The following is a 20,025-nucleotide window of genomic DNA, read 5'->3' as shown; positions in this document are numbered from 1 at the left end:
TTTCGTGAAACCGTGCACAGATGTGTTCGAGAGGCAGCACACAGACAATTGTTTCATTTGATGAGATTTTGGGTGCCTGACTCAAACGTGGGAGGAGATTAAAGTTAGATTGCTGGAGTGGGTATTATGTTGAGATTTTTGGCCAAACTTTGTGATGGAGGCTGCTGTCACAAGGGCAGGAATGATGGCACAACTCCAGGTCTGGATCAGCTGGGAGTTGACCATTTGAGAGATTTTGTCCTGTACTATTAAAATAAGCTGAAGTTGCCATCAGTTTATGTTGATGTGTTGGTCTGTAACCTTTTGGCAGCCCAGAAGGTGTTTCCCAGCTGATCTTTCTGGCTGTAGTGCAACAGCCTGTGGCTGTGCACTGGGGTGGATGGTAGAGGCTGCCAACCCACCTTGAGCCAATAATTTTAATCTTCTGTAAGTGCAGCAAAGAACTAAAGCTCTGTGTCTTTGATCCTTGGTCTGCTTATATTATACCATTCATGTGTACAAATGCACAGTCTTGTGCATGTTCATGTACAGGAAAATTTTGTTTTTATGGATTATGCTGATTTCAGGTATAAAGAAGCTATTAGTTACTCACTTTACTGGCAGTAATAACGTACATGTTTCTCCTCAAGGTAGGATAGCCCTTACTCATTGCTATCAGGACTGACTCTTTGTCTGTACATAACTCTATTTCTCCTACAAGAGACTCAAAAGAACTTGAAAGGTGAATCCATAGTTTGTAAAGAGCTCTGATATGTACTTCTGTCCAGGTAGGGAATTGTGATCAAGTTTTCTTTTCTCTATTTTTCTCTTAATTCTCAGTCTTCTCCCTTGCAGATATACTGGTCTGTACTTGTGCTGCTCTTTGCGATAAAGGAAATTATATTCTGTAAGGAGATCTGTAATATAAAGGACTAGGTTTACTAATGATATCTCACAAAATTTGAATCCCTAGTACCACATCAGGGTGCAGTGTAATGGAAGTGATGTACTTAAAAATTACACTTAATTCTGTGTTATTTACAGATATTGCAAACAGTCCTTTTAAAGTTCAGCTTCTAAAGACCATTAGTGCTCTCTTCTTGTAGAATTCCTGAAATTCAGGTTAAAAATCTAAAGACTCAGGCGACTGTTACTGTTTGTTCTCCCAATATGTTCAAAGGAAGGTAAACAAGAAAGGAGATATTTCAGCGCTCTTTTTCTTTGAAAGTCGTGGTTTATGGGATGTTACAGTGACACCTGGTGGAAAACGGTGCTGGAAGTTGAAGAAAAATTTCTGCACCATTTGAGTAGTTAATTTGAATCATGTCTTTAATATTACTATTTTATTAACTAACTGTAATGGTTAGAGCCCATTTGTGCGAGGCATGTGTGTACTACCCCTGTATGAGTGTGCAAAGACACACACTCACAGACTGACAAGAATTATCCTCGTCAGTAACAGCCAAGCTTTCTGGTTACAAAATGTTCATTATGTGTATTTCATAGTAACCAAATTTCCTTGTCTGAAAAGCCAAATATTGTTTTGTTATTGTTACAGTGCTGTGGATTTTTTCTTCAGACTAAGATGCACCTTGATTATATTCCTTACCAGGAGTTAACCTGGTTCTTAACCTGGTGGAGTCACTGTCCCTGGAAGCATTCAAGAAACCTGTGGACATGGCATTTAGTGCTGTGGTTCAGTTGCACGGTGGTGTGCAGTCAAAGGTTGGACTCAGTGTTCTTGGAAGTCTTTTCCAACTATAATGATTCTATGATTCTGTGTTTCTCATCTCCCCGTGCTTCTCCCTATACATCCTTAAAAAACACCCTAGATATCCTAACAATCAAACAGTTCCTTAAAAAAATCCCAAACAAATTTTAAAAAAAATGTTGACTATTTAAATGCTATTAAAAGTTTTTTTAAAAAGTTTGAACTTAGGCATATTTTTTTACCTGTGCTACATCTAAGTTAGTAATTTAAATCCACGCCAGACAGCACTTTTAATCCTGAGTGACCACATCCTGAACTCTCTCTGATTTTGATCCACATCAGCACTAGCACAAATAATATCCAGGAACAGTTTGGGACATAATAAATCTAAGAGCCATTGACCATAGGTATTTCAGCTGTGCCTATCCTCTTTTGGATTGTGAGAAAATTTTAAAGTGTGGATGTGGGTTATCCCATGTCACTTGCTGGGTATTGCTGTGGGTACCTTGAATTTACTAGTAAAGACCTAAAAGTCCTAGAGACCAAATCCTGAAGGTCCTAAATGTCCTAACTGTCCTAAGCCAAAGTTCTTTGCTTCAGGAAGAAATTGCAGCCTCCATCTGCCTGTCACCAGCCTCCTCTTCAGTGCTGCTGGTCACGTGAGCTCTGATGAAACTTCTTCAGCCAAGATGAGCTGGATTAGCAGAGACCTGCTATTTAAGCAGTCAGACTAAACTGGCTTATTTTGGCTGGATCTAAGGAGGTCCTTCTTGAGCAGCTTTGCTCATGGGCTGGAGTGGGGGCAGCATCCTTCTGGAGTGGAGAAGTGACAAGCATAATGATCAGCAATTCCCCCACATCTGCATAGCTGAAAGCCCTTAGTTGAAAGCAAATCTCACCCTAGATGAGCCTTACTTTCATTTGGAAGCTGCCTTGAATAATAAGACTGAGATAATGCACAAGGAAACCCCCCAAAGCTTCCCAGGGCAACTGGGAAAAAAGGAAAGGAGGGAACCTGGTCCTAAAAGCCTTTCCCTCCTTGGACCACGTTGAACCACATGCTTCCCAATATTCATTGTCTGTCTCCATCCTGGCTTTCCCTTTCTTCCTGCCTTAGTGCATTTACTCCTTTCACTGCATGGGCAGAACAGCACAGGGGATTCTACTGCAGCCTACTACTGCAGAAAAACCAGCATCAGGTTAATGCCAACCAATTCACCTCTGCTGTTGCTGGGTTAGTGTAAACCAGGTTCTCAGCCTGTTTTATTGCATGACTGTAGAAATGTTTCCTTGGCAAGTCAACGGGGCTTGGAAAGGTATAGTGGAAAAGCAGGTACCCTTTCCAAGCAGCAGTAACAGGATGTGCCAGCCTCAACCAATCATCAAAATGCTGTGTTATTTAAAAATTAGCACATTTGATTTATAATGAGTAATACACATGCACAAAATGACATAGCATTTATATTTATATATACATCCAAGTGTGTGTGTGTGTAAGCTGGATTGATCTTCTACTGCAGAATTACTCTGTGGATATCTCTGCTGGTACAGCACAGATGTGCCACAGACCAGAGCCTGGATGTGTCTTAAGCTTGACTTTCCATGGACCTCTTTAATGTGAGTCTTCAACTTTCAACTTCAACCACTCTTTAAATCAGACACATGATTTATCTATCAGCTTCATTTTTCTTCCATGATATGGATGCAAACTTACTTGTACAATTGTGCCTCCTCATCTAGAGAGCCCCTAGCAAATTGGCTCTGGTTAGTTTGTGTCTAGATTGCATCTGAAGGCAGACACTGTTCTGCATGATATTCTGCATGAAGGCAGAATATCTGTTCTGCATGATATTCTGGTGTGGAAGCAGAACATTTGGAAACAGTCATTCAAAAAAAGATTCATTAAAATTTTTACCATGTCTGATATGACCGATGGTGCTCTAACAATGTTATTCATCATCAACAACAAATTTTCTTAGTTGCATCCATGTACAAATACTTAGAGAAATACCTTCGTCTTGTCAAAATTAACATTAGGCTGGTTTTTTCCCACTGTTTCCCTGTTTCCGCATGGCTCGGAGCACCTGATCAAGCATTGCCCTTGGTTTCCTTCTTACGTTAATGATATTTGTGTAAGTCGATACACTGACTTTCATTTGTCAGCTCTTTTGTTTCAGTGGCTTAATAAGAAACTATGAAATAGAGGTTGCGTAACCTCAAGACAGGTGCTCCAGGAAGCTGAGAAGTTGTTGAAGGAGTGGAGTGTAAACTAGGATTCAGAAAATATTTTAATGACCTGACATGTAGAAATTTCAGTTGTGTCTCTGTCGCCTAAACTAGAAGGAGTTTGTATGGCCGAGTCAAGGGAAGAGGCGGATTATCAGATGAAATTAAGTTATGAAGAACGCTTGCCTGTGGGTTTTCCCCCTAAAAACACTTGTTGCTCTTTGCTGCCTATGGATCTCTGCAGTGTACTGTGCTTTCTCAAGGAACTGTCAAAACTTATGTACAAGTAACCTGGTAAGTTTTCAAGACCTGTACCTTATCTTTTGAAATACAGATTGATGTTAGCACTGCAAGATCTTCATATTACATATCAGTGTTTTCAAAATTTCTCTAAAGAACATCTTTTATTAAGAGCAGAGTTTAAGAATTAACATTTAACATTTTAATTTGTGGAATCTGGTAAGGAACAACTCCCACTTCTCTGACTGCATGCAATTACTATAAATGCTAAAGACTCTGGAAGGTGGGGAAGATAAACGTTTCTTCTTTCAGTTTATTCACTTTACTTATTTTGGTCTAGTCTAGGGCTTTTTTTTATATAATTGAGAAAAACTGTAAAGTCACAAGAAATTTTCTTTCTGTGACACACAGAGCTATCCTGAACCTAGCTGCAGCTTAATTTTCAAGTTAGCTGGTTTAAATTGTGAGTAATTCTGTAAGTATTAAAATTAGTGGTCAGATCCTTAGTTTTATACTTTTTTAATATTCCTTGGAATAGTGTGCAATACATTCTACAAATACAAGACAAAGATAAGCAAAACCTCTGAAATCTAGATAATTATTCTGCCTTCAGGAGCTGCCTCCTTGCTTCTATTTGCCAGAAATGTGTTGATGTGTTTTAGAGCACTGTGTATCTTTGCGTTGTAAAAAGGACATTTTGTGACTTGGTGCTAATTGTGGAAACCTGCTGCAGAGAACTATCACCTGCTCTGTTTTATTTCATACACTTCCCTGACAGTTCCTTTAAAACTATTTGGAGCTCTTTCACCAGTGAAAGAGTTAATTGCCTTCCCTGATGGAAACCTATCATGCAATGATAACTTTAATGGGGATCCTTTGATTTGAGTTTAAATTAATTCAGAATGAGAAATAAGCTGCTCTTTCTTTCAGCTTTGAAAGACAGGAAAATCACATTTATGTTCAGTGAATGTATTGATTCAGGTGTGAAAAATGTAATCTTTGAGTCTGAGAGTTGTAAATCTTATTTTTCTCCTCTGGTCTACTTGTTGTTTTTGATTTTTTATTTTGTGACAGCTTTGATTCTCACTATTGTCACAGTGTACCCAGTGTGCTGGAAATTTCTTCCTGGGAATTGTTTTGTTAAGGCTGCTCTTACCTGATTTCAGGTCAAAAATTTAAGAGCTGCTATTCAGCTTCTCTAAGGTTGTGGCATACATCCTCAAATTGTTTGCACTTGAGCGACTGTGATATGTTTTGTACACTGTGAATGATGTGAAAAAGCTGGCAGGTTCACTGGAGAGCACTTTTGGCAGGAGAGGAAGGGTGGTGGTGATCACCATATGGCTGCGTAAAACCCCTTCAAAATGTGGCCGGACAAAAGGCATTTAGCTGGAAGGAAGGTCTTTCCGCTCCCAGGAGGTCAAAGCCACTTGGCTTTGTCATTTAAGCCCAACATATTTGTGAAGGATTTGTTATTGACTCAGTGAACCAGAATGGGGAGGTAAGAGCCAAATTCCTACCTCAGACAGTTTGACAAACACCAACCGATTCCACCAGTGTCTTTGTTTGATGGTATCTCGGAAATCAAGTGAGAAGCTACTTCTCAACAGTAAATTTCTCCAGATGAGGAAACATCAGCCAAAGAAAATTTGGTTTACAAGAAGCCGATGACTGAGTGTGTTTTAATCAAAGAATTTTGGGGAGATATTTTGATACTTTAAAAAAATTATATATTTTCCTACAGGAAGGAGAACTCGGAATTACTAACCTTTGCAATGTTAGTGACATCACTGGAGCAGTGAGTAATGCTTTACTTTGTTAATTACGGACATTTTATGTTCCTGGTATTTGAATACAATGGGTACAGTGATCATATTTTCAAAGAATTCATGAAAATGTGCGCAGTTGCCTGTCTAGCATAAGTCACTAAGTTGAGTGGGTAGATTTGGTTCAGATTTTTAGAGACATGGCTATATTTTTTATTTAAGGAAAAAGTGTAAAGGGTGATGATCTCTGCTGTGAGTTATGTTCACATTTGTGGTCTACAAAGTTTATAACCCCTCATTTTTGAGACAATGAGTCAAAACTAGTGTTCTGTCCAACGTGTAGCTGTCTTATTCAGTTACCTCTGTACAGTTAAGTAGTTTATTTCATTTTCTCAGTGATTCAGTGTAAGAAAACTTATAATTGTTGAACATTTAGAGTTCTTTATGACTTCAAATGGTTGTGTCTGTCATGGAGGTTTAACGTGAGCTTTCCATAGAACCATTTTTGGAGGATTTCAGCTGATTTCCTAATTCAGATTGCAAATGCAATTCAAGCTGGTGGTGATAGGTAACAGAGAGAATAAAACTTTTCAGCTCCCATGAAGCTGCTGAATAAAGCTTAAAGACTAACTGGCAAAAAAAAAAGAAAAAAAGAATGTAAAGGTATGCATGCAGGATGATAAGCATGGTTGGAACCAGTGGAGAAACAGATAAACAGGACTACAGTGGGGTTTTTGCAAGTTATGTAACAAGAAGCAATAGTACATGGTCAAAGAAAAAGTTCAAGGAAAAGTCACCTTTAATATTGAAGCATTCAGTGAATATGGCCACCAGAGACCTCTCTTGATAAACCTTCAGGACCATAACAGGACTTCCAGTAGGAGGCAGCTACATGGAAATTAATTCTAGGAAATTGATCTTTATGTATTAGATAATTTTATAATACCTATAAAACACAATTTATAGGTATGATTATAGTGGATAAATATTTTTTTGAAAAGTCTCACTGCACACACAGAAATAAGGTGTCTTTCTGTGTGTCCTGTACAGATAAAGAAAACCTGCTTTTTAATGGCCCAGATTGTGTTACAAGGTTTTTTCCTGCCAATTTCAATATCAGTGATTATACATATTCTTTGAAGAGTGGTGGAGAATTCAAACTTCAGTATTTGCCACAGACTCGTGGCAAGCAGCCTCCCAGCACCTGGTATTGAGCGAGGCTGGGCCATTTATGATGCTGGGACCATAAAAGTCTGTGTTGTCAGTGACAATACATAGCAAGGTTGACTCACCTGTTTAAGTTACTGAGTATCTTTGCTCAGTGTTATCAAGTTTGCACTATATTTTTCATGAGGCTTTCCAGCACTCAGTATCAGTCTTCTGCTTCTAAAGTTGTTCCAGCTTCCCTTTAAAAAGAAAAACCTTCACAATCGTTAAGAAGTAGATGGGACAGCATGAACAAGAGAGGTCCAACATCAAAACTGAACAACATAATATTTGTTACTTCTCTGAAAACTCATGGTTTAAAGCCAATGCCTATTGGCACGCACATGTGGGAGGGCTTGTGCTGAACAGCTTTTCTCTGTGCTTTGCTGTCCTGCACACTGCATATCTGCTGCTTCTGCACAGAGAGTAAATGGTAAAACAAAGCTGGGATGGTGGGAGTGCTGGCCACATTGTAGCAGGCTGAGTAAACTCATTCCCAGAACAAGACTGAATTTATTTTGCTTTGTATTTGGTTTTGCATGGAGAAGGGACTATACAGCATAACTGTCTTACTGTAGGATTTGAGTACTTATAATACCCGTGTGTACCTTTAATGTATTGCTAATGCTGGAGCAACACTTGCCTTTGGAATTCTGCTTTCAAAGTAATTTTTAAAGCCATCCTCTGTCTTTGCAGTGTACACAGGGATGTCAGTTTTGGAATGTAACTGTGCAAACTGACTGTCCACTGAAATGTGTGAGTATTACCTGAGTGTGAGTATTACCTGAGCTTTGGCTCTAGAGCACTTGTCTCCAGCCTGTCAAGTATCCTATCCAATGGCAGATGTTTAAAATCCAATCAGAGCAATGTTTCTGTGAATTGCTGTAATGCCTACATTTTTTTTCTCTGTTCCTTATAAATTCTGTTTTGGAAAATTAATGATTCTTGTTATGCAAGTTGCATCTAATATCAAAGGTTTTCAATTAGTTTGTCAGAATATATGTATTTTGCAGTTCATTCAGCTTAATGCAGGTTTTCAGACAGTGAGAATGCACTAGTGCTTTTCAGGATTTTACTCTATTGGACCTGTTTCAGAGTTGCATGCAGATGTAAATGAAGCACATTTTAGGCCCTCGGTAGATTGATTTCTTGTTTTTACTAAACCAGGTGGCTGAGAACTAGCTTTGGTCTGGGAAAACTGCCATGATAGCTTTCAAACTTCTAAGTTTTCTACATATTTTGAACACCTGAATCTTATTCAACCTTAGCATCACTCTAATGATGTCTTTCTGATTTCAAGTGTGGGTTTCCCTTCTTTCATTAGTTGCCAGTGATAAAGTTTTGTAATGTACTTTCACTGTAAGTAATTCTAATAAATTGGTATTATCTGTTTGAAATACTCTGTGATTATATTTTACTAACCCCATATTTTATTAATTTGTTTCTTGGCAGAATGAGACATACACTAGAACATGTGAGGTAAGTTATATACCATCAGAGCAATACAAAAAAATCACTATTTTAGTGATTGCTATGTCCACACAGTGCTAAGAAATACAATGTAGATACACAAACTTATCAATTCAGGTGTAATTGTTTTGTACTCCCTAAAGCTGAAGGATGAGTTACATACCTTTTCAGCATGGTGACCAAGGACAGGCTTGCATTAAGAAAGCAGACAAATCTCACTGTTATGGAACAGGACAGACCTATGTAAACCATGTTCTAGGCTCTCACAAGAGTGTTGTTCTTCCAGTTTTTCATTAATTCCATCAAAGACTATCCAGAGAGAATGCTTGTTAAGACTGGTATGATGCCAGCTTGGCAAGAAGTGGAAACAGAGTGGGAGCTAAAAGACAAAACTCTTGCCTGGATAGAGTCTGAATGAAATAAAATGCTATTCAGTAAGGGACAACATATGGGCCCTTAGAAAGAGACCTCAAGTGGGTAGTTCTGTGGATGGACTGGTGTTCACAGTGATGAGTTTGGGTCAACAAAGTGCTGGTAAAGAGATAGGCGCTTTCAGCATGAACATAGAGTGTAGGATAGGATGGGATAGGATAGGAATGAGATGATTGAAAGATTGTGTTTGGCACTGCTGAGACCTCAGGATGAAGGTTGATCCCAGGTGGAAGCAACACATTTCAAGGAGGTGATGGAGGAGTTAGAGAGAGTCACGAGTAGAATACAAACCCATTGTATTTGATCTGGAAATTTGATCAAAAGGATTTTTTTTAACGCTTTTTAGTCTATCCAATTGTGATGATGACAAAGGTTTACTAATGGTGGTTTTAGAGTGTAGGACCAGTCCAAGAAGTAACCAAATTACTTTTGTAGAAGCATAAAATGAGTGTGGGGGTTTTGTTGCTTTTGTGTTGGGGTTTTTTTCTTTGCCTGTCTGGTCACACGGTATTCCAATTAAATGTGCTGACTCTGCAGGGGCTTTTTTGGTCATTGCAACCAGAGGATCAGGTCATTGCAGCCTGTGGAGCAAAGGAGTGAGAGTAAGAGTGGGACTTTTTCTTTGGCATTAGCTCAGTTCTGTTTTCTGAATACACCTTGTGACTGAAATCTGTTAGTATTTCTCATTCTATCTAGGCACAGTGGATTGCCACTGAATTTCATGGGAACAGTCACAAGAAAAGACATCAGACTGTGGTTTATACAAGAACATTGCTGATGGATGGAGAAAATATGAGGATTTATTTTTCACAAGTAGAACAGCTGGCAAATTGCCCTTAAAATTTAAGGTTAGGAGCCTTAGCACTCCTCTTACCTCAAGCGAAAATTGGATTTATGATTCAGGTTCTTCTGATTTTTGAAGAAAGAATAACACAACAAATAACAAATGTTCAGAAATACCTGTGTTCAATGAGACAGAAGGCACTATGAATCAGCATGGAATCTGGGGACACTACCCCTTAAAACAAATAAATATTAGTTATAAATTAAAGCTCCAGTGTACACTAGATATCTACTAGTACCTGAATTTTCACCTGCTAACAGTGGTGATAATTTACCTGGAATTATTTTATTTCTCTGAATATGAAAATATTGGAAAAAATTATAAGTGGTTGCACTTGGCCCTGAATGTCTGGATGTGACATAATGTACCTAGGAATATACAGCTAAGCAAGTTTTCAAAGTTTGTCTTGATTGCAACTGTGTTGTCTGAAATAACATGTCTTACCAGTTTCCATGGGGTGCTGGAAATGTGTTTCCTCAAATCATATGAAGAGCAATTTAAAAACTTCCCTCACCTGCCATAATGAATTGCTTCTGAATGATCCAAAGGTTGATTATCACTTGAAAGGTTGCTGCTGTGTGGAGCAAACTTCAAGACTTTAAAGGCGAATGAACTTGCAGAATAAAATGAGCCCAAATAAACCTCCTGCCTGGAAAAGCTCAAATCACCACTTCTCGAAAGGTTTGGATTTCCAGGAGACTCAGTCTTGCATGTAGTTTTAAAGCTACTGAGACTTACCTAGAACAGGTTTCTACTTCTTTTTAAGTTCTCTGCATAAAAAGCAGGATGACATTGTATTTATCTTCCCTACTTGAACTGAAAACTCGGGAATTTTCTGTTCTTAGGATGTCATTGCGGAGCTCACTGCCCTGGGGTATTTGTTATATTTGCAGCTTGTAGGCACAACTGTAACAGAAGGAGTAGCTGCTGAAAAGGAAGTGTGAATTAGGCATGGCTGTTACAAAAAATTGCTGATTTCAGCTATTTTGAAAATTCACTGGTAATGCATTGTAAGAATGTGCCTCATTCATAGGGAATACATGAAGCAGGAAAGGCTAAAATGCAACATGTGGAATATATTAGTAACTAGTAAAAAACCTTGTCTTCCTAACTCCATGGTCATCACTGAAGTCTATTTCCAACTGTAATGTAGCCCCACGTTCATGCTTTCCACAAAGGGGACAGTGTGTTAGGAGGAAGCCTTTAGTTCAGGGCCCAGTGAATTGATGAAAAGTCTTTCAAGAAAACCTTCGGAGTGAGTTCATGGTAGTGCTATTTTTTAGATTTAATATAATTATTTCCACTGGGTTTGTGCATATGCAAAATGTCCACAGAATTTGTATGTATTTAAAATGTGTCTGCATGATTCTGGAAGGAAGTTTGCCTTCACACAAAGCTAACCAGTGAGTTCTGTGCCCTACACAGACAGTTTCCTGTAAGTTTGGCTGTAGCTGTGCAGAGGATGCATATGAAGATGAAGCACTAAGTAAGTCTGAATAGAGTCCTGTGTCCAACCGACAGCCTGATAAATTTGTAGTCTTGTTCTATGATCTGGATTTATTTAAGAAATAAGAAAGTCTTGAATATTTTCATTAATCAGAAAACTAACACTATTTTTTTTTCTTTTAACAAATGCACTGAAGTTTATCTTGGAGTAAAACATTATTCCCTCCTTTTCATGGACAGGAGACGACTTGAATCCAGTCTCAACTGTTTAAGATGATATCTTGGGCCAATACAGTGCTATTGAAATAGTCCCCTTGAAAATATTTTCAGAAGTCTCTTATGCCCTCTGTATGTTTATATTCAGAAAAATTTTAGTAAGCAGCTGTAACTAGAAATGCACTTATGCAAGTATGGGGTAGTAGTCACAACAGCTCACATTGATCCTGGCCCATTTCTGTCTGACTTATCAAACTGTCTTTGCCTTTAAAATGCCATGCAAGTTACTCAGCAACATTTTCAATATATTCTTTTATGTGTTTTTATGGGCTTTGCAGCTTTTAGTACATGAGGTAAAAGGTTTTTACCTTTGAGATGTGGGGATTCTCATGAAAGACTTTTTCTTACTGTTATACTGTATTTTCCCTTCAGGCTACTTGAACAAACCTAGTGCACCCTTTGCATCTGTCATTGGAAACCACAGTGTCACATTAGGGTGGAAGGCAGCTAACATCTCTGGGGTGAGATATGTTATCCAGTGGAAGTTCAACAAGCTCCCTGGTGACTGGAGGTACACAGAGGTAAGGGAGGACACCTCCTTTTACTTTGCAAGGCAATTGGCTGTTCTTTGATATTTTTTATTTTTAGAAAGATATTGGATAATATATCAGGTACATGAAAGAGATTTTCAAAATCATGAGTGGCATGGGGAAGCTGAGAAGCTGAGGATTATTCCCCATTTCCTGCAGCACAGGAACTAGGGACCTTGATGGAAACTAGCAGGCAGCAGGTTCAAAACTAGCAAGATGTATTTCCTCGCTGAATGAGTAGTTGGACTGTTCAGCTACTTCCTGGCACGTGTGGATGTTAAATTGCTAAATTTAAACTCCTGAATATTAAAATTGCTAAAATTACTAAATTGGGTTTGAGAAGTGACTGGAAAAAATAGCAGAAGAAAAAATCAAGTTCTAATAAATGCAAATATTCCCATTGTTTCATGTTGAGTCATGCTTGTGAAAAGCCAATGAGAATATTCAGGAGAAATATAGCTGTAGGCTTTCTTCTCTTTTTTTTTTTAATACCTTTCCCTAGAGAACTTTTTTTGGTTCTTGTCAAGGCACAATACTTGGCTAGAAAGACCTTTGTTCTGACTCAGTAGAGTTATTCTCATAATTTGTTCTTTTGCGTCAGCTGTACACTTTTTATCTTGCCATCATCTCTATTGGACCAATTTACAGGGCCAATTTACAAGTTGGTGCCACAAATCAAAAGTAAAGATAATTTGCTAAGCAGGAAGTTATTCCCAATGAATCATTGATGAAATAATAGGGAGCAATTACTTCAGACAATAAATATTTCAGTGTAACTAGGATCCTTTGTATCTGAAACCTGTGGTATACATTTAAAATACATTGCTTGTAACATGTTACTATTTCCGCTTTTTTTTGGCCTTTTTCTTAAAAGTCATATTGCATCAATTAATTACCTATTGCATTAATATTGTCTCAATCCTTTGATCTACCTGCTCATTGTTGGGATTTGGTGCTGTGTTCTAAGGAAAGAGAAGAGAAAATGTTCTGAAGAGATGGAAAATCAATGTCTATGCTGAAAATAACTTTCAGAATTTCCTCTTAAACTTATGATGCTGCCCTTTTTTTCTCCTGAAATATGTATATTGTTGTATGAGACCTGTTTTGCCCTCATAAAAGTAGCTGCAGCTGGAGGAAGGAAAAGCCCAACTGTGTTTGTGCATTAATCTAGGTAGTATCTGAAACTTCATATGTTGTCAAAGACCTTCAGGCCTTCACCGAATACGTGTTTCAAGTGGTTTGGATCATTACATCTCGGCTGCAGCTCCATTCTCCACCTAGCCCCAGCTACCGGACACATGCTTTTGGAGGTAATGAATTGCACCATTAATTCCATCTTTCAGGACCTTAACAGAAACACTTGAGTTTCATTGTTGTTTCTTTGGCAGAAGACATCAGTGTCTAATCTTTAGAATCACATGTATGTCATCTCTTGGGTAGCTGCAGAAGACAAAACTAAAAAAACTTTAGGTTCTTTTTGTTTGACCTAGAAGATTTAGGATTTCTCCCTGTCTTTGGTTTTAAAAACAAGCACAGAAACATGGAGAAAATTGTGAGGGCACATGGGATACTTTTGTCCATAATTATGCATGTATTTGATTGAAACACAATCCTGTTTTCCTGGACATTAAAAAAAAAACTGGAACGTTGCTGAAATGTTAAGTGTCTTTTATAATATTTGTTGGTGTATAAATGAATTAACAGGTGTGAAACTTAAAAATGTATTTAAAAAATCAAAATCAATTAATGTCTTAATCAAGTGCCGGAGTCAGATATTTGTCTTGCAGTTCCTGCTACAGCTCCTGTCATTAAAGACATTCAGAGTTCAAGTCCAAATACTGTTGAAGTTAGTTGGTCTCCACCACTTTTTCCGAACGGATTGATTATTGGATATAACTTGCACCTGAACAGCGAGAATCATGAATTGCTGAGAGCCTCAAGAGGGCACAGCTTTCAGTTCTACTCCACCTTCCCAAACACCACTTACAGGTACAAAAAGCAAAGAGCAAAGATATCAACATGGCCAGGTGTGAGGTCACGCTTCGTGCTCAGATAGCACCAAGTATGCCTTAATGCCACTTCTGCATAACCGTGCTCTTTACTTGCATCCTTGCCAAAAGCAAGGGCACCTTCCGTGAGGTAACAGAGTTATCCCAGGTGACTTGGCTGCTTTTATAGAAGTCAGATGGTGAGGAAGCAAAAGCACCTGGATATAGGGCTGGGAGGCTCCATTTTCTTAGCTGATGTTTTTAATTTTTTAGGTTTGTGTGGCATGTTTTTAGTATAGAGGGATCTTCTCTGGTCCTGTAAGCATCTGGAAAAATTCCTTCATTTTTATTAAACGCAAAAGTCTGCATTCTGCTTGCACTGGTAAATGCAGTTCTTCCTTGGAAATTAAATTGGAGTTGCTCTTCTGAGTCTGAAAACTAATTTTGAATTGAAATTTAGAAGATGCTGTTGTTTTTAGGCCTTTGGGCAATTCAGACTTTGGTTGTTTTTGTTTTTATTCTAAATTTTCCCAGAGCATTATATTTAAATGGGCATTTTCTGAAAGTCAAACACTTCTGTAGCAGCTTCCCAGCTGAATAAAATGTTTCTCAGGCAATCTTTCAAAAGGAACCTGCTGACCAAAACCTGTCTCTTTGGTGTGCCATAGGTTCAGTATTGTGGCAGTTAATGAGGTCGGTGCTGGACCCCCTGCTGAAGCCAACATCACAACCCTGGCATCCAAAGGTACAAAAGCAGCAGAATCCCTACCACTGTCTCTTCCTGGGGACAAACTCATGTTCCCTGGCCTGCCACATTCCTGGTAGGAGTACAAGTATTTAGACTGTGAATATGTCAAGGAGTTGTACACTGGAGAGTCAATAGCACATCGGAGAGGGGCCTGTTCTTCAGCTGTGGATGTGATAAGGCAGAACACCATGGGAATGATCACTTAATGTGAAACTCCTTTGTCAAAAATTCTCAATTATCTCGAGCAAAATATGTGAAATTCTCAATTATCTCAAGCCAAATATGTGAAATCGTACCAACTTTATTTTTGCTCTTTGACTGAGGTATTTGTTTTACTATATCAACTAATTAATATTGAAGGTAATGATGCACTATAGCTATTACTCAAAGAATTGCAGAATTATCAGTTAATTGGCAGAGAAAGATACACGTTGAGATAGAACACAAATAAGAGTGAAATCGATGTTCTCAAAATGTTCTTTTAGGAAAGAAAATAAAAGACTTCCCTTCTCATGAAAAGATTCAGTTGTCAGACATCTGGAAATGCTTCAGCTTTATGAAAACACTTCAAGACTGTCTCTGAATTGCCATTGGTTAGAGACATTGAACTTGCTTCTCTAGTGCTTCTTAAAATATTGGCCTTTTTTTTTTTTTTGTCTGTGTTTATTAGTTCAGACACACTGATGTTTCCATACTTACGACTCCACAGAGGTTTGCTCTAAGGTTGGCTCACCCTGAGTTATCAATATTTGTGTCCTTTTTGAAACATCCGGACTGTGTTCACTATGTCAATCCAATTGACAAACAATTAATTTAAGGTAGAATACAAACAAACAAACACCATAGCCCCTGAAACCCCTGCCTTATGGGGGTGGGGAGCCACCCCACCCCCCCTTACTAGTCACCACATAAAATTTCAGTTGTTTCCCCCTGAATTGCACAGGCACATGCTTTCTCTCTCTACTAACAGGAACAGCCTTTTGTCATGTCCAGAAATGGTGCTACTGTATCAGGCACTGAGCTGTGTAGATCTGAGCCCTGACAAGGGTCGGGGAAAGAATCTGATTTCTGCAGTAGATTGCAAGAAACGTTACTTGAAAAGAGATAAAGAGGTAATATTGGCCTCTTGTACTTTGCTCTGAAGGCATCATTATTGAGACTACTCACAGTGCATCATGTGAGAAATTCACGCAGCTCAATCTATGCAGATTATCAGAATAAATTAAGACAGCATTTGATCACAGTTTTGTGATATCCATATGAGGAAATGATATCTGATTGCAGACAGCTGCTTAAGCTGAAGAGGAGAAAAAAAAGGATTGTTTGCTGATGGAAATTAGCCAAAATCATACTTGAAATAATACACCATCTTTGAAAATGAAGGTAACAATCAGTTTAGCAAGGTGTGTGCTAGATTTCCAAGGATCTGAGCTTCAGAAGTGAGGCAAGCTATCTTTCCCAGGGTGATGTATAGCCCAGACAGAAAGTACAGATTTACTGCAGAGGTTTTGATGTAAATTACTTGGGCCTTTATAAGCATGAAATCAGTTTATGTGACCAAAACTATCCTTGTTGACTTTAAATTCTGTGACTTTATTAAAAAAACCCAAACATGTAAGTAAGTTTATCACCTTTGGAACAGATGATATTATCCCATTATCATCTGTATCTGTAAAAAGTACTTGTTTTTTGACTAAATCACTAATCATTACAATAAAACACCTGAAATAAGCATACTTGTCTTGCTTTTCTCCAGCTCTGTGGGATAATATTTTACTTTGACTGGAGTTTTCAAAAAGGTCCAGAGGCGTTAAATGTCCTATTTCTGCTGGATCTTGAAGTCACATGGATGTCTTAGTGCCTTTATTTCCTTGAGTCAGTAAGGCTTCATTTGCTCCAGCTTACCTTCCCTCACTAGGGAACTGACTATTGTCCCAGAAATGATGGTGTGAAATTCACATGGCCTGTTCTCACTCTGTGTGAGGAGCCAGAATCAAATGTAATGGTGAATAACTCCATATGCTTTCAGCACTCAAAGGGTTTAAGTTTTGGTCTGTTGCTGCTAATGTATCCATACCTACAGACATACGTATGTTTGGGTACACATGCACATGCGTGTCTATTAATGATGTATCTGAGTTAGCAATGTGCTGTGGTCATCTGAATTCTGAATTTCCCTGTTTGCCAGTTAAGGAAAAAGCCTCATGGCTCTTCCTATCCAGAAAAGAGTCCTTAAGGAAGAGATACACAGGACATTTCCTCGAAGCTGCTCAGTGCCTGCCAAATGGTGCTATATACCACAACATCACAGGTAAAATCAGATTGGGCTCTCTCCTTTTCTGTCAAGTGCCACTAAGACCTCTTTACACTAAGGACAGAATGCATCTCACATAGCTTGAGACAGTATCTAGTCTCCCTTTATAGTCAATCAGGAGAAATAGGAGCTTTCAGGATGTGATTTGATGTATTTGAAGTGACAGACATTAGGAAGCGATAAATGGTTCTCCCCAGTGCAATTGTTTCTCCACTGTATCTAGGCAGCTGGTTCATTTTTTACATTGTAGGTATCTAAATTGAGGTAAGATGAATCCACGTTTCCTTGCAATTAATATCTACTTTTTCTCAACGTGAATATGGGGAAAATGAAGTGGTTCAAACTTCCGAATAAAATAATGCCAAGTTCTAAAATATAGTGCTAGTGCGTTAGCGTACTAATGAGTCATTTAGCAGCCGGAGTCACCAGATAACCACGTTATCTCAAATTACTCACCACTCCAATGTTTCTTATCTACACCGGTCCTTGGTGACAGTGTGGAAATCTGAGTTTATCTACCAAATTTTTCAGAGCCATAAAGGCTCCAGAGAAAGAATGTTGCCCCTGACTAAATAGCCTTGGATAGCGCAGAGGTGGCACAGATTATTTCAAGCTTGAATTCTAGAGTGAGTGGTGCTTTGTGAGGAGATGCCAGCCGCATCTGTTTGACCTGTAGAGGGGCAATCAGTGTCAGTTTGCATATTACGTGTCCTCTCTTTGATTACCTTTCTGAAGGGCAATTCTCTATAATAATGTCACTTACAAATGGGAATGTTTCCTTATTATCTGAAAGAATACTACAAGTGAGGAGAAAAAACAGTTAACTTTTCTCTGATGATGATGGGTTGCAGACTGAAAAATACATATTTTTAAGACAAGCAGATGAATTAACTGAAAAATGGAAACTTTTCTTATCTGTGTGCACGTATCTTTCTATTTTTAGGTATTTCTGTGAATGTTTATCAGCAAGCTGTCTATTTTTCTGAAGGGAATTCTATCTGGGTGAAAGGAGTTGCAAATATGTCTGATGTATCTGACCTAATGCTCTTTTATGCTGGCTGGGGGAATATTGTGTCCATCTCAGTAGACTGGCTTTACCAGAGGATATACTTTGTCATGAATGAAAAGGTAATGCCCTAGTGCTTAATTTGAACCATTACATGATTAATTTTACATGAGAAAAATATTATTTATGTATAGATACGTATGCACAAAATAGAATTACAAAAATATATTTTAATATAACATTAATATTCACATATTTAGTAATTTAAAAAAGAAGAAAGTCTTGCCTATCAGGTCATATTTAAAGTAAACACCCTATGTGGAACTCTGGCTCCTTGCTTTGTTTTTCTCCTTAGTACATAACTGTTTTGGTTTTAATTCATTTTTGAGACTGCCTTCACACCCTCCTCATACCCAGTATTGGCACACTGTTTCTCTTGGTTACCCATCTACCCTGTTCATTTCCTACTCTGCCTCAGGAAGGTGGTCAGATAACTAGATAGTGATTTTTTGCTGTCTGTCATAATTGACAAAAGATGCTAAGTGTTTCATACAATAGCAACAGCTCAGATTACAGCTGTTTCAGTTGGAAGTGAAAATGGAGATTAACCCTGCACTGGCTTTCCTACCCATAAAACATCCGTTACACTAATGGCCAGACTTTGTATGTGCCCATGTAATCCTGTAATGTACAAAGGACTAGAAACCTGCCCATAATGGTTAGTGGGGGATTTTTATTTTTTTAATCCTCTTGCCATGTTTGATCTTTTGCTTACTGAACAGGGAGCAGGAAAAGCAGTAGTGATGAAAAGATACAAATGAGCTGTAGATGAACAGACTGATGGCAGAGATGTCTGAATTCCAAGGTATTGCTTCCAGGACCAGAGAAACACTTCCCTTCCCTGCCAGATCATTTCAAAGAACAGTTTGCCTATACCCTCCAAATTGAGTATAGGCAGTTGGATAACCAGTTTTCCCTCCAGCTTAGAGGCATGACTGACAGCTTCAGGGTAAGCTGTCATGGCTTTGTGTACAAGGGTTATACTTGGCTGACTGAACACTCAGGAGCCCAGAAGGACCAAGGACTGTGAGAGAGGTGTTTCACTCTCTCCATCCCCTGAAGGAATCTCGGGTCAGCTTGTCTGCTCTGCAAACACACTATGAATGCATCACCCATTTTTTTTCTCATTCCCCAGATACATGTCTGCCACTTAGAGAACTGCACAGTAGCTGAAGACGTCACTCCTCTTTACGTGACATCCCCCAAGAAGGTTATAGCTGATCCCTATAATGGGTAAGTGAACTCTCTTGAGCACTTGGTGCCAAAGGTGCTATAAAGCTCCTCTCTAATTTTCTCCACTTCATTAGTCATCTAGGTTCCTGTTTCAAGCTCTTAAGTTAACAAAACAAAAGGGCAACAAATAACAAGCTACAAAACAACTGGAACAAGACAGATGCCATGAAGTATTGTTTCATGCATTTTCTTCTTTAGGGCATTAGCAGAAGAGATAAAGCTTTTCCAAACCAGAAATTTGAGTTTCAGAAATTTCATGCTTTTATGAATATGAAGCTCTATGAATTTTAAATGTTCATGGTTAGCATTTAAGGTATTATAGAAGAATATTCTCCAATAATCTGCTATGCAGATTCCCAGGAGGTAAAAGACTGATGTGTTTACTTCCCCAGTATATATATATACTAATAGTGCCAAAAGCATTTTTCTACTGTGCATAAAGGCAGGCACATGTCTTAGCTGCTAAAATATTTGTGGCTCTGCAGACTTCTTGCACTGTAGTTATTTGGGTTTATTTTGCTCTATGGCCAGTTATATCTTCTGTCTCCTG

General features: G+C 38.4%; 1 protein-coding gene across 1 annotated transcript in view; it reads left to right on the top strand.

Annotated features, from left to right (window-relative positions):
- The first annotated feature begins 4,087 nt into the window (after positions 1–4,087).
- ROS1 (ROS proto-oncogene 1, receptor tyrosine kinase) overlaps positions 4,088–20,025 on the top strand; it is a 68,306-nt gene continuing 52,368 nt past the window's right edge. Inside the window, 13 exon segments of the mRNA XM_031066682.1 lie at positions 4,088–4,210; positions 5,901–5,954; positions 7,825–7,884; positions 8,581–8,607; positions 11,300–11,360; positions 11,969–12,117; positions 13,298–13,436; positions 13,914–14,115; positions 14,783–14,859; positions 17,051–17,173; positions 18,120–18,304; positions 19,378–19,475; positions 20,007–20,024. Of these exon segments, the coding sequence (XP_030922542.1) occupies positions 4,088–4,210; positions 5,901–5,954; positions 7,825–7,884; positions 8,581–8,607; positions 11,300–11,360; positions 11,969–12,117; positions 13,298–13,436; positions 13,914–14,115; positions 14,783–14,859; positions 17,051–17,173; positions 18,120–18,304; positions 19,378–19,475; positions 20,007–20,024 (1,316 nt within the window).

The sequence above is a fragment of the Geospiza fortis genome, unplaced genomic scaffold (assembly GCF_000277835.1).
Source record: "Geospiza fortis unplaced genomic scaffold, GeoFor_1.0 scaffold98, whole genome shotgun sequence".
Lineage (NCBI taxonomy): Eukaryota > Metazoa > Chordata > Aves > Passeriformes > Thraupidae > Geospiza > Geospiza fortis.
The sequence above is the reverse complement of the archived record's forward strand: the minus strand, read 5'-3'. Positions and strand labels throughout refer to the sequence as shown.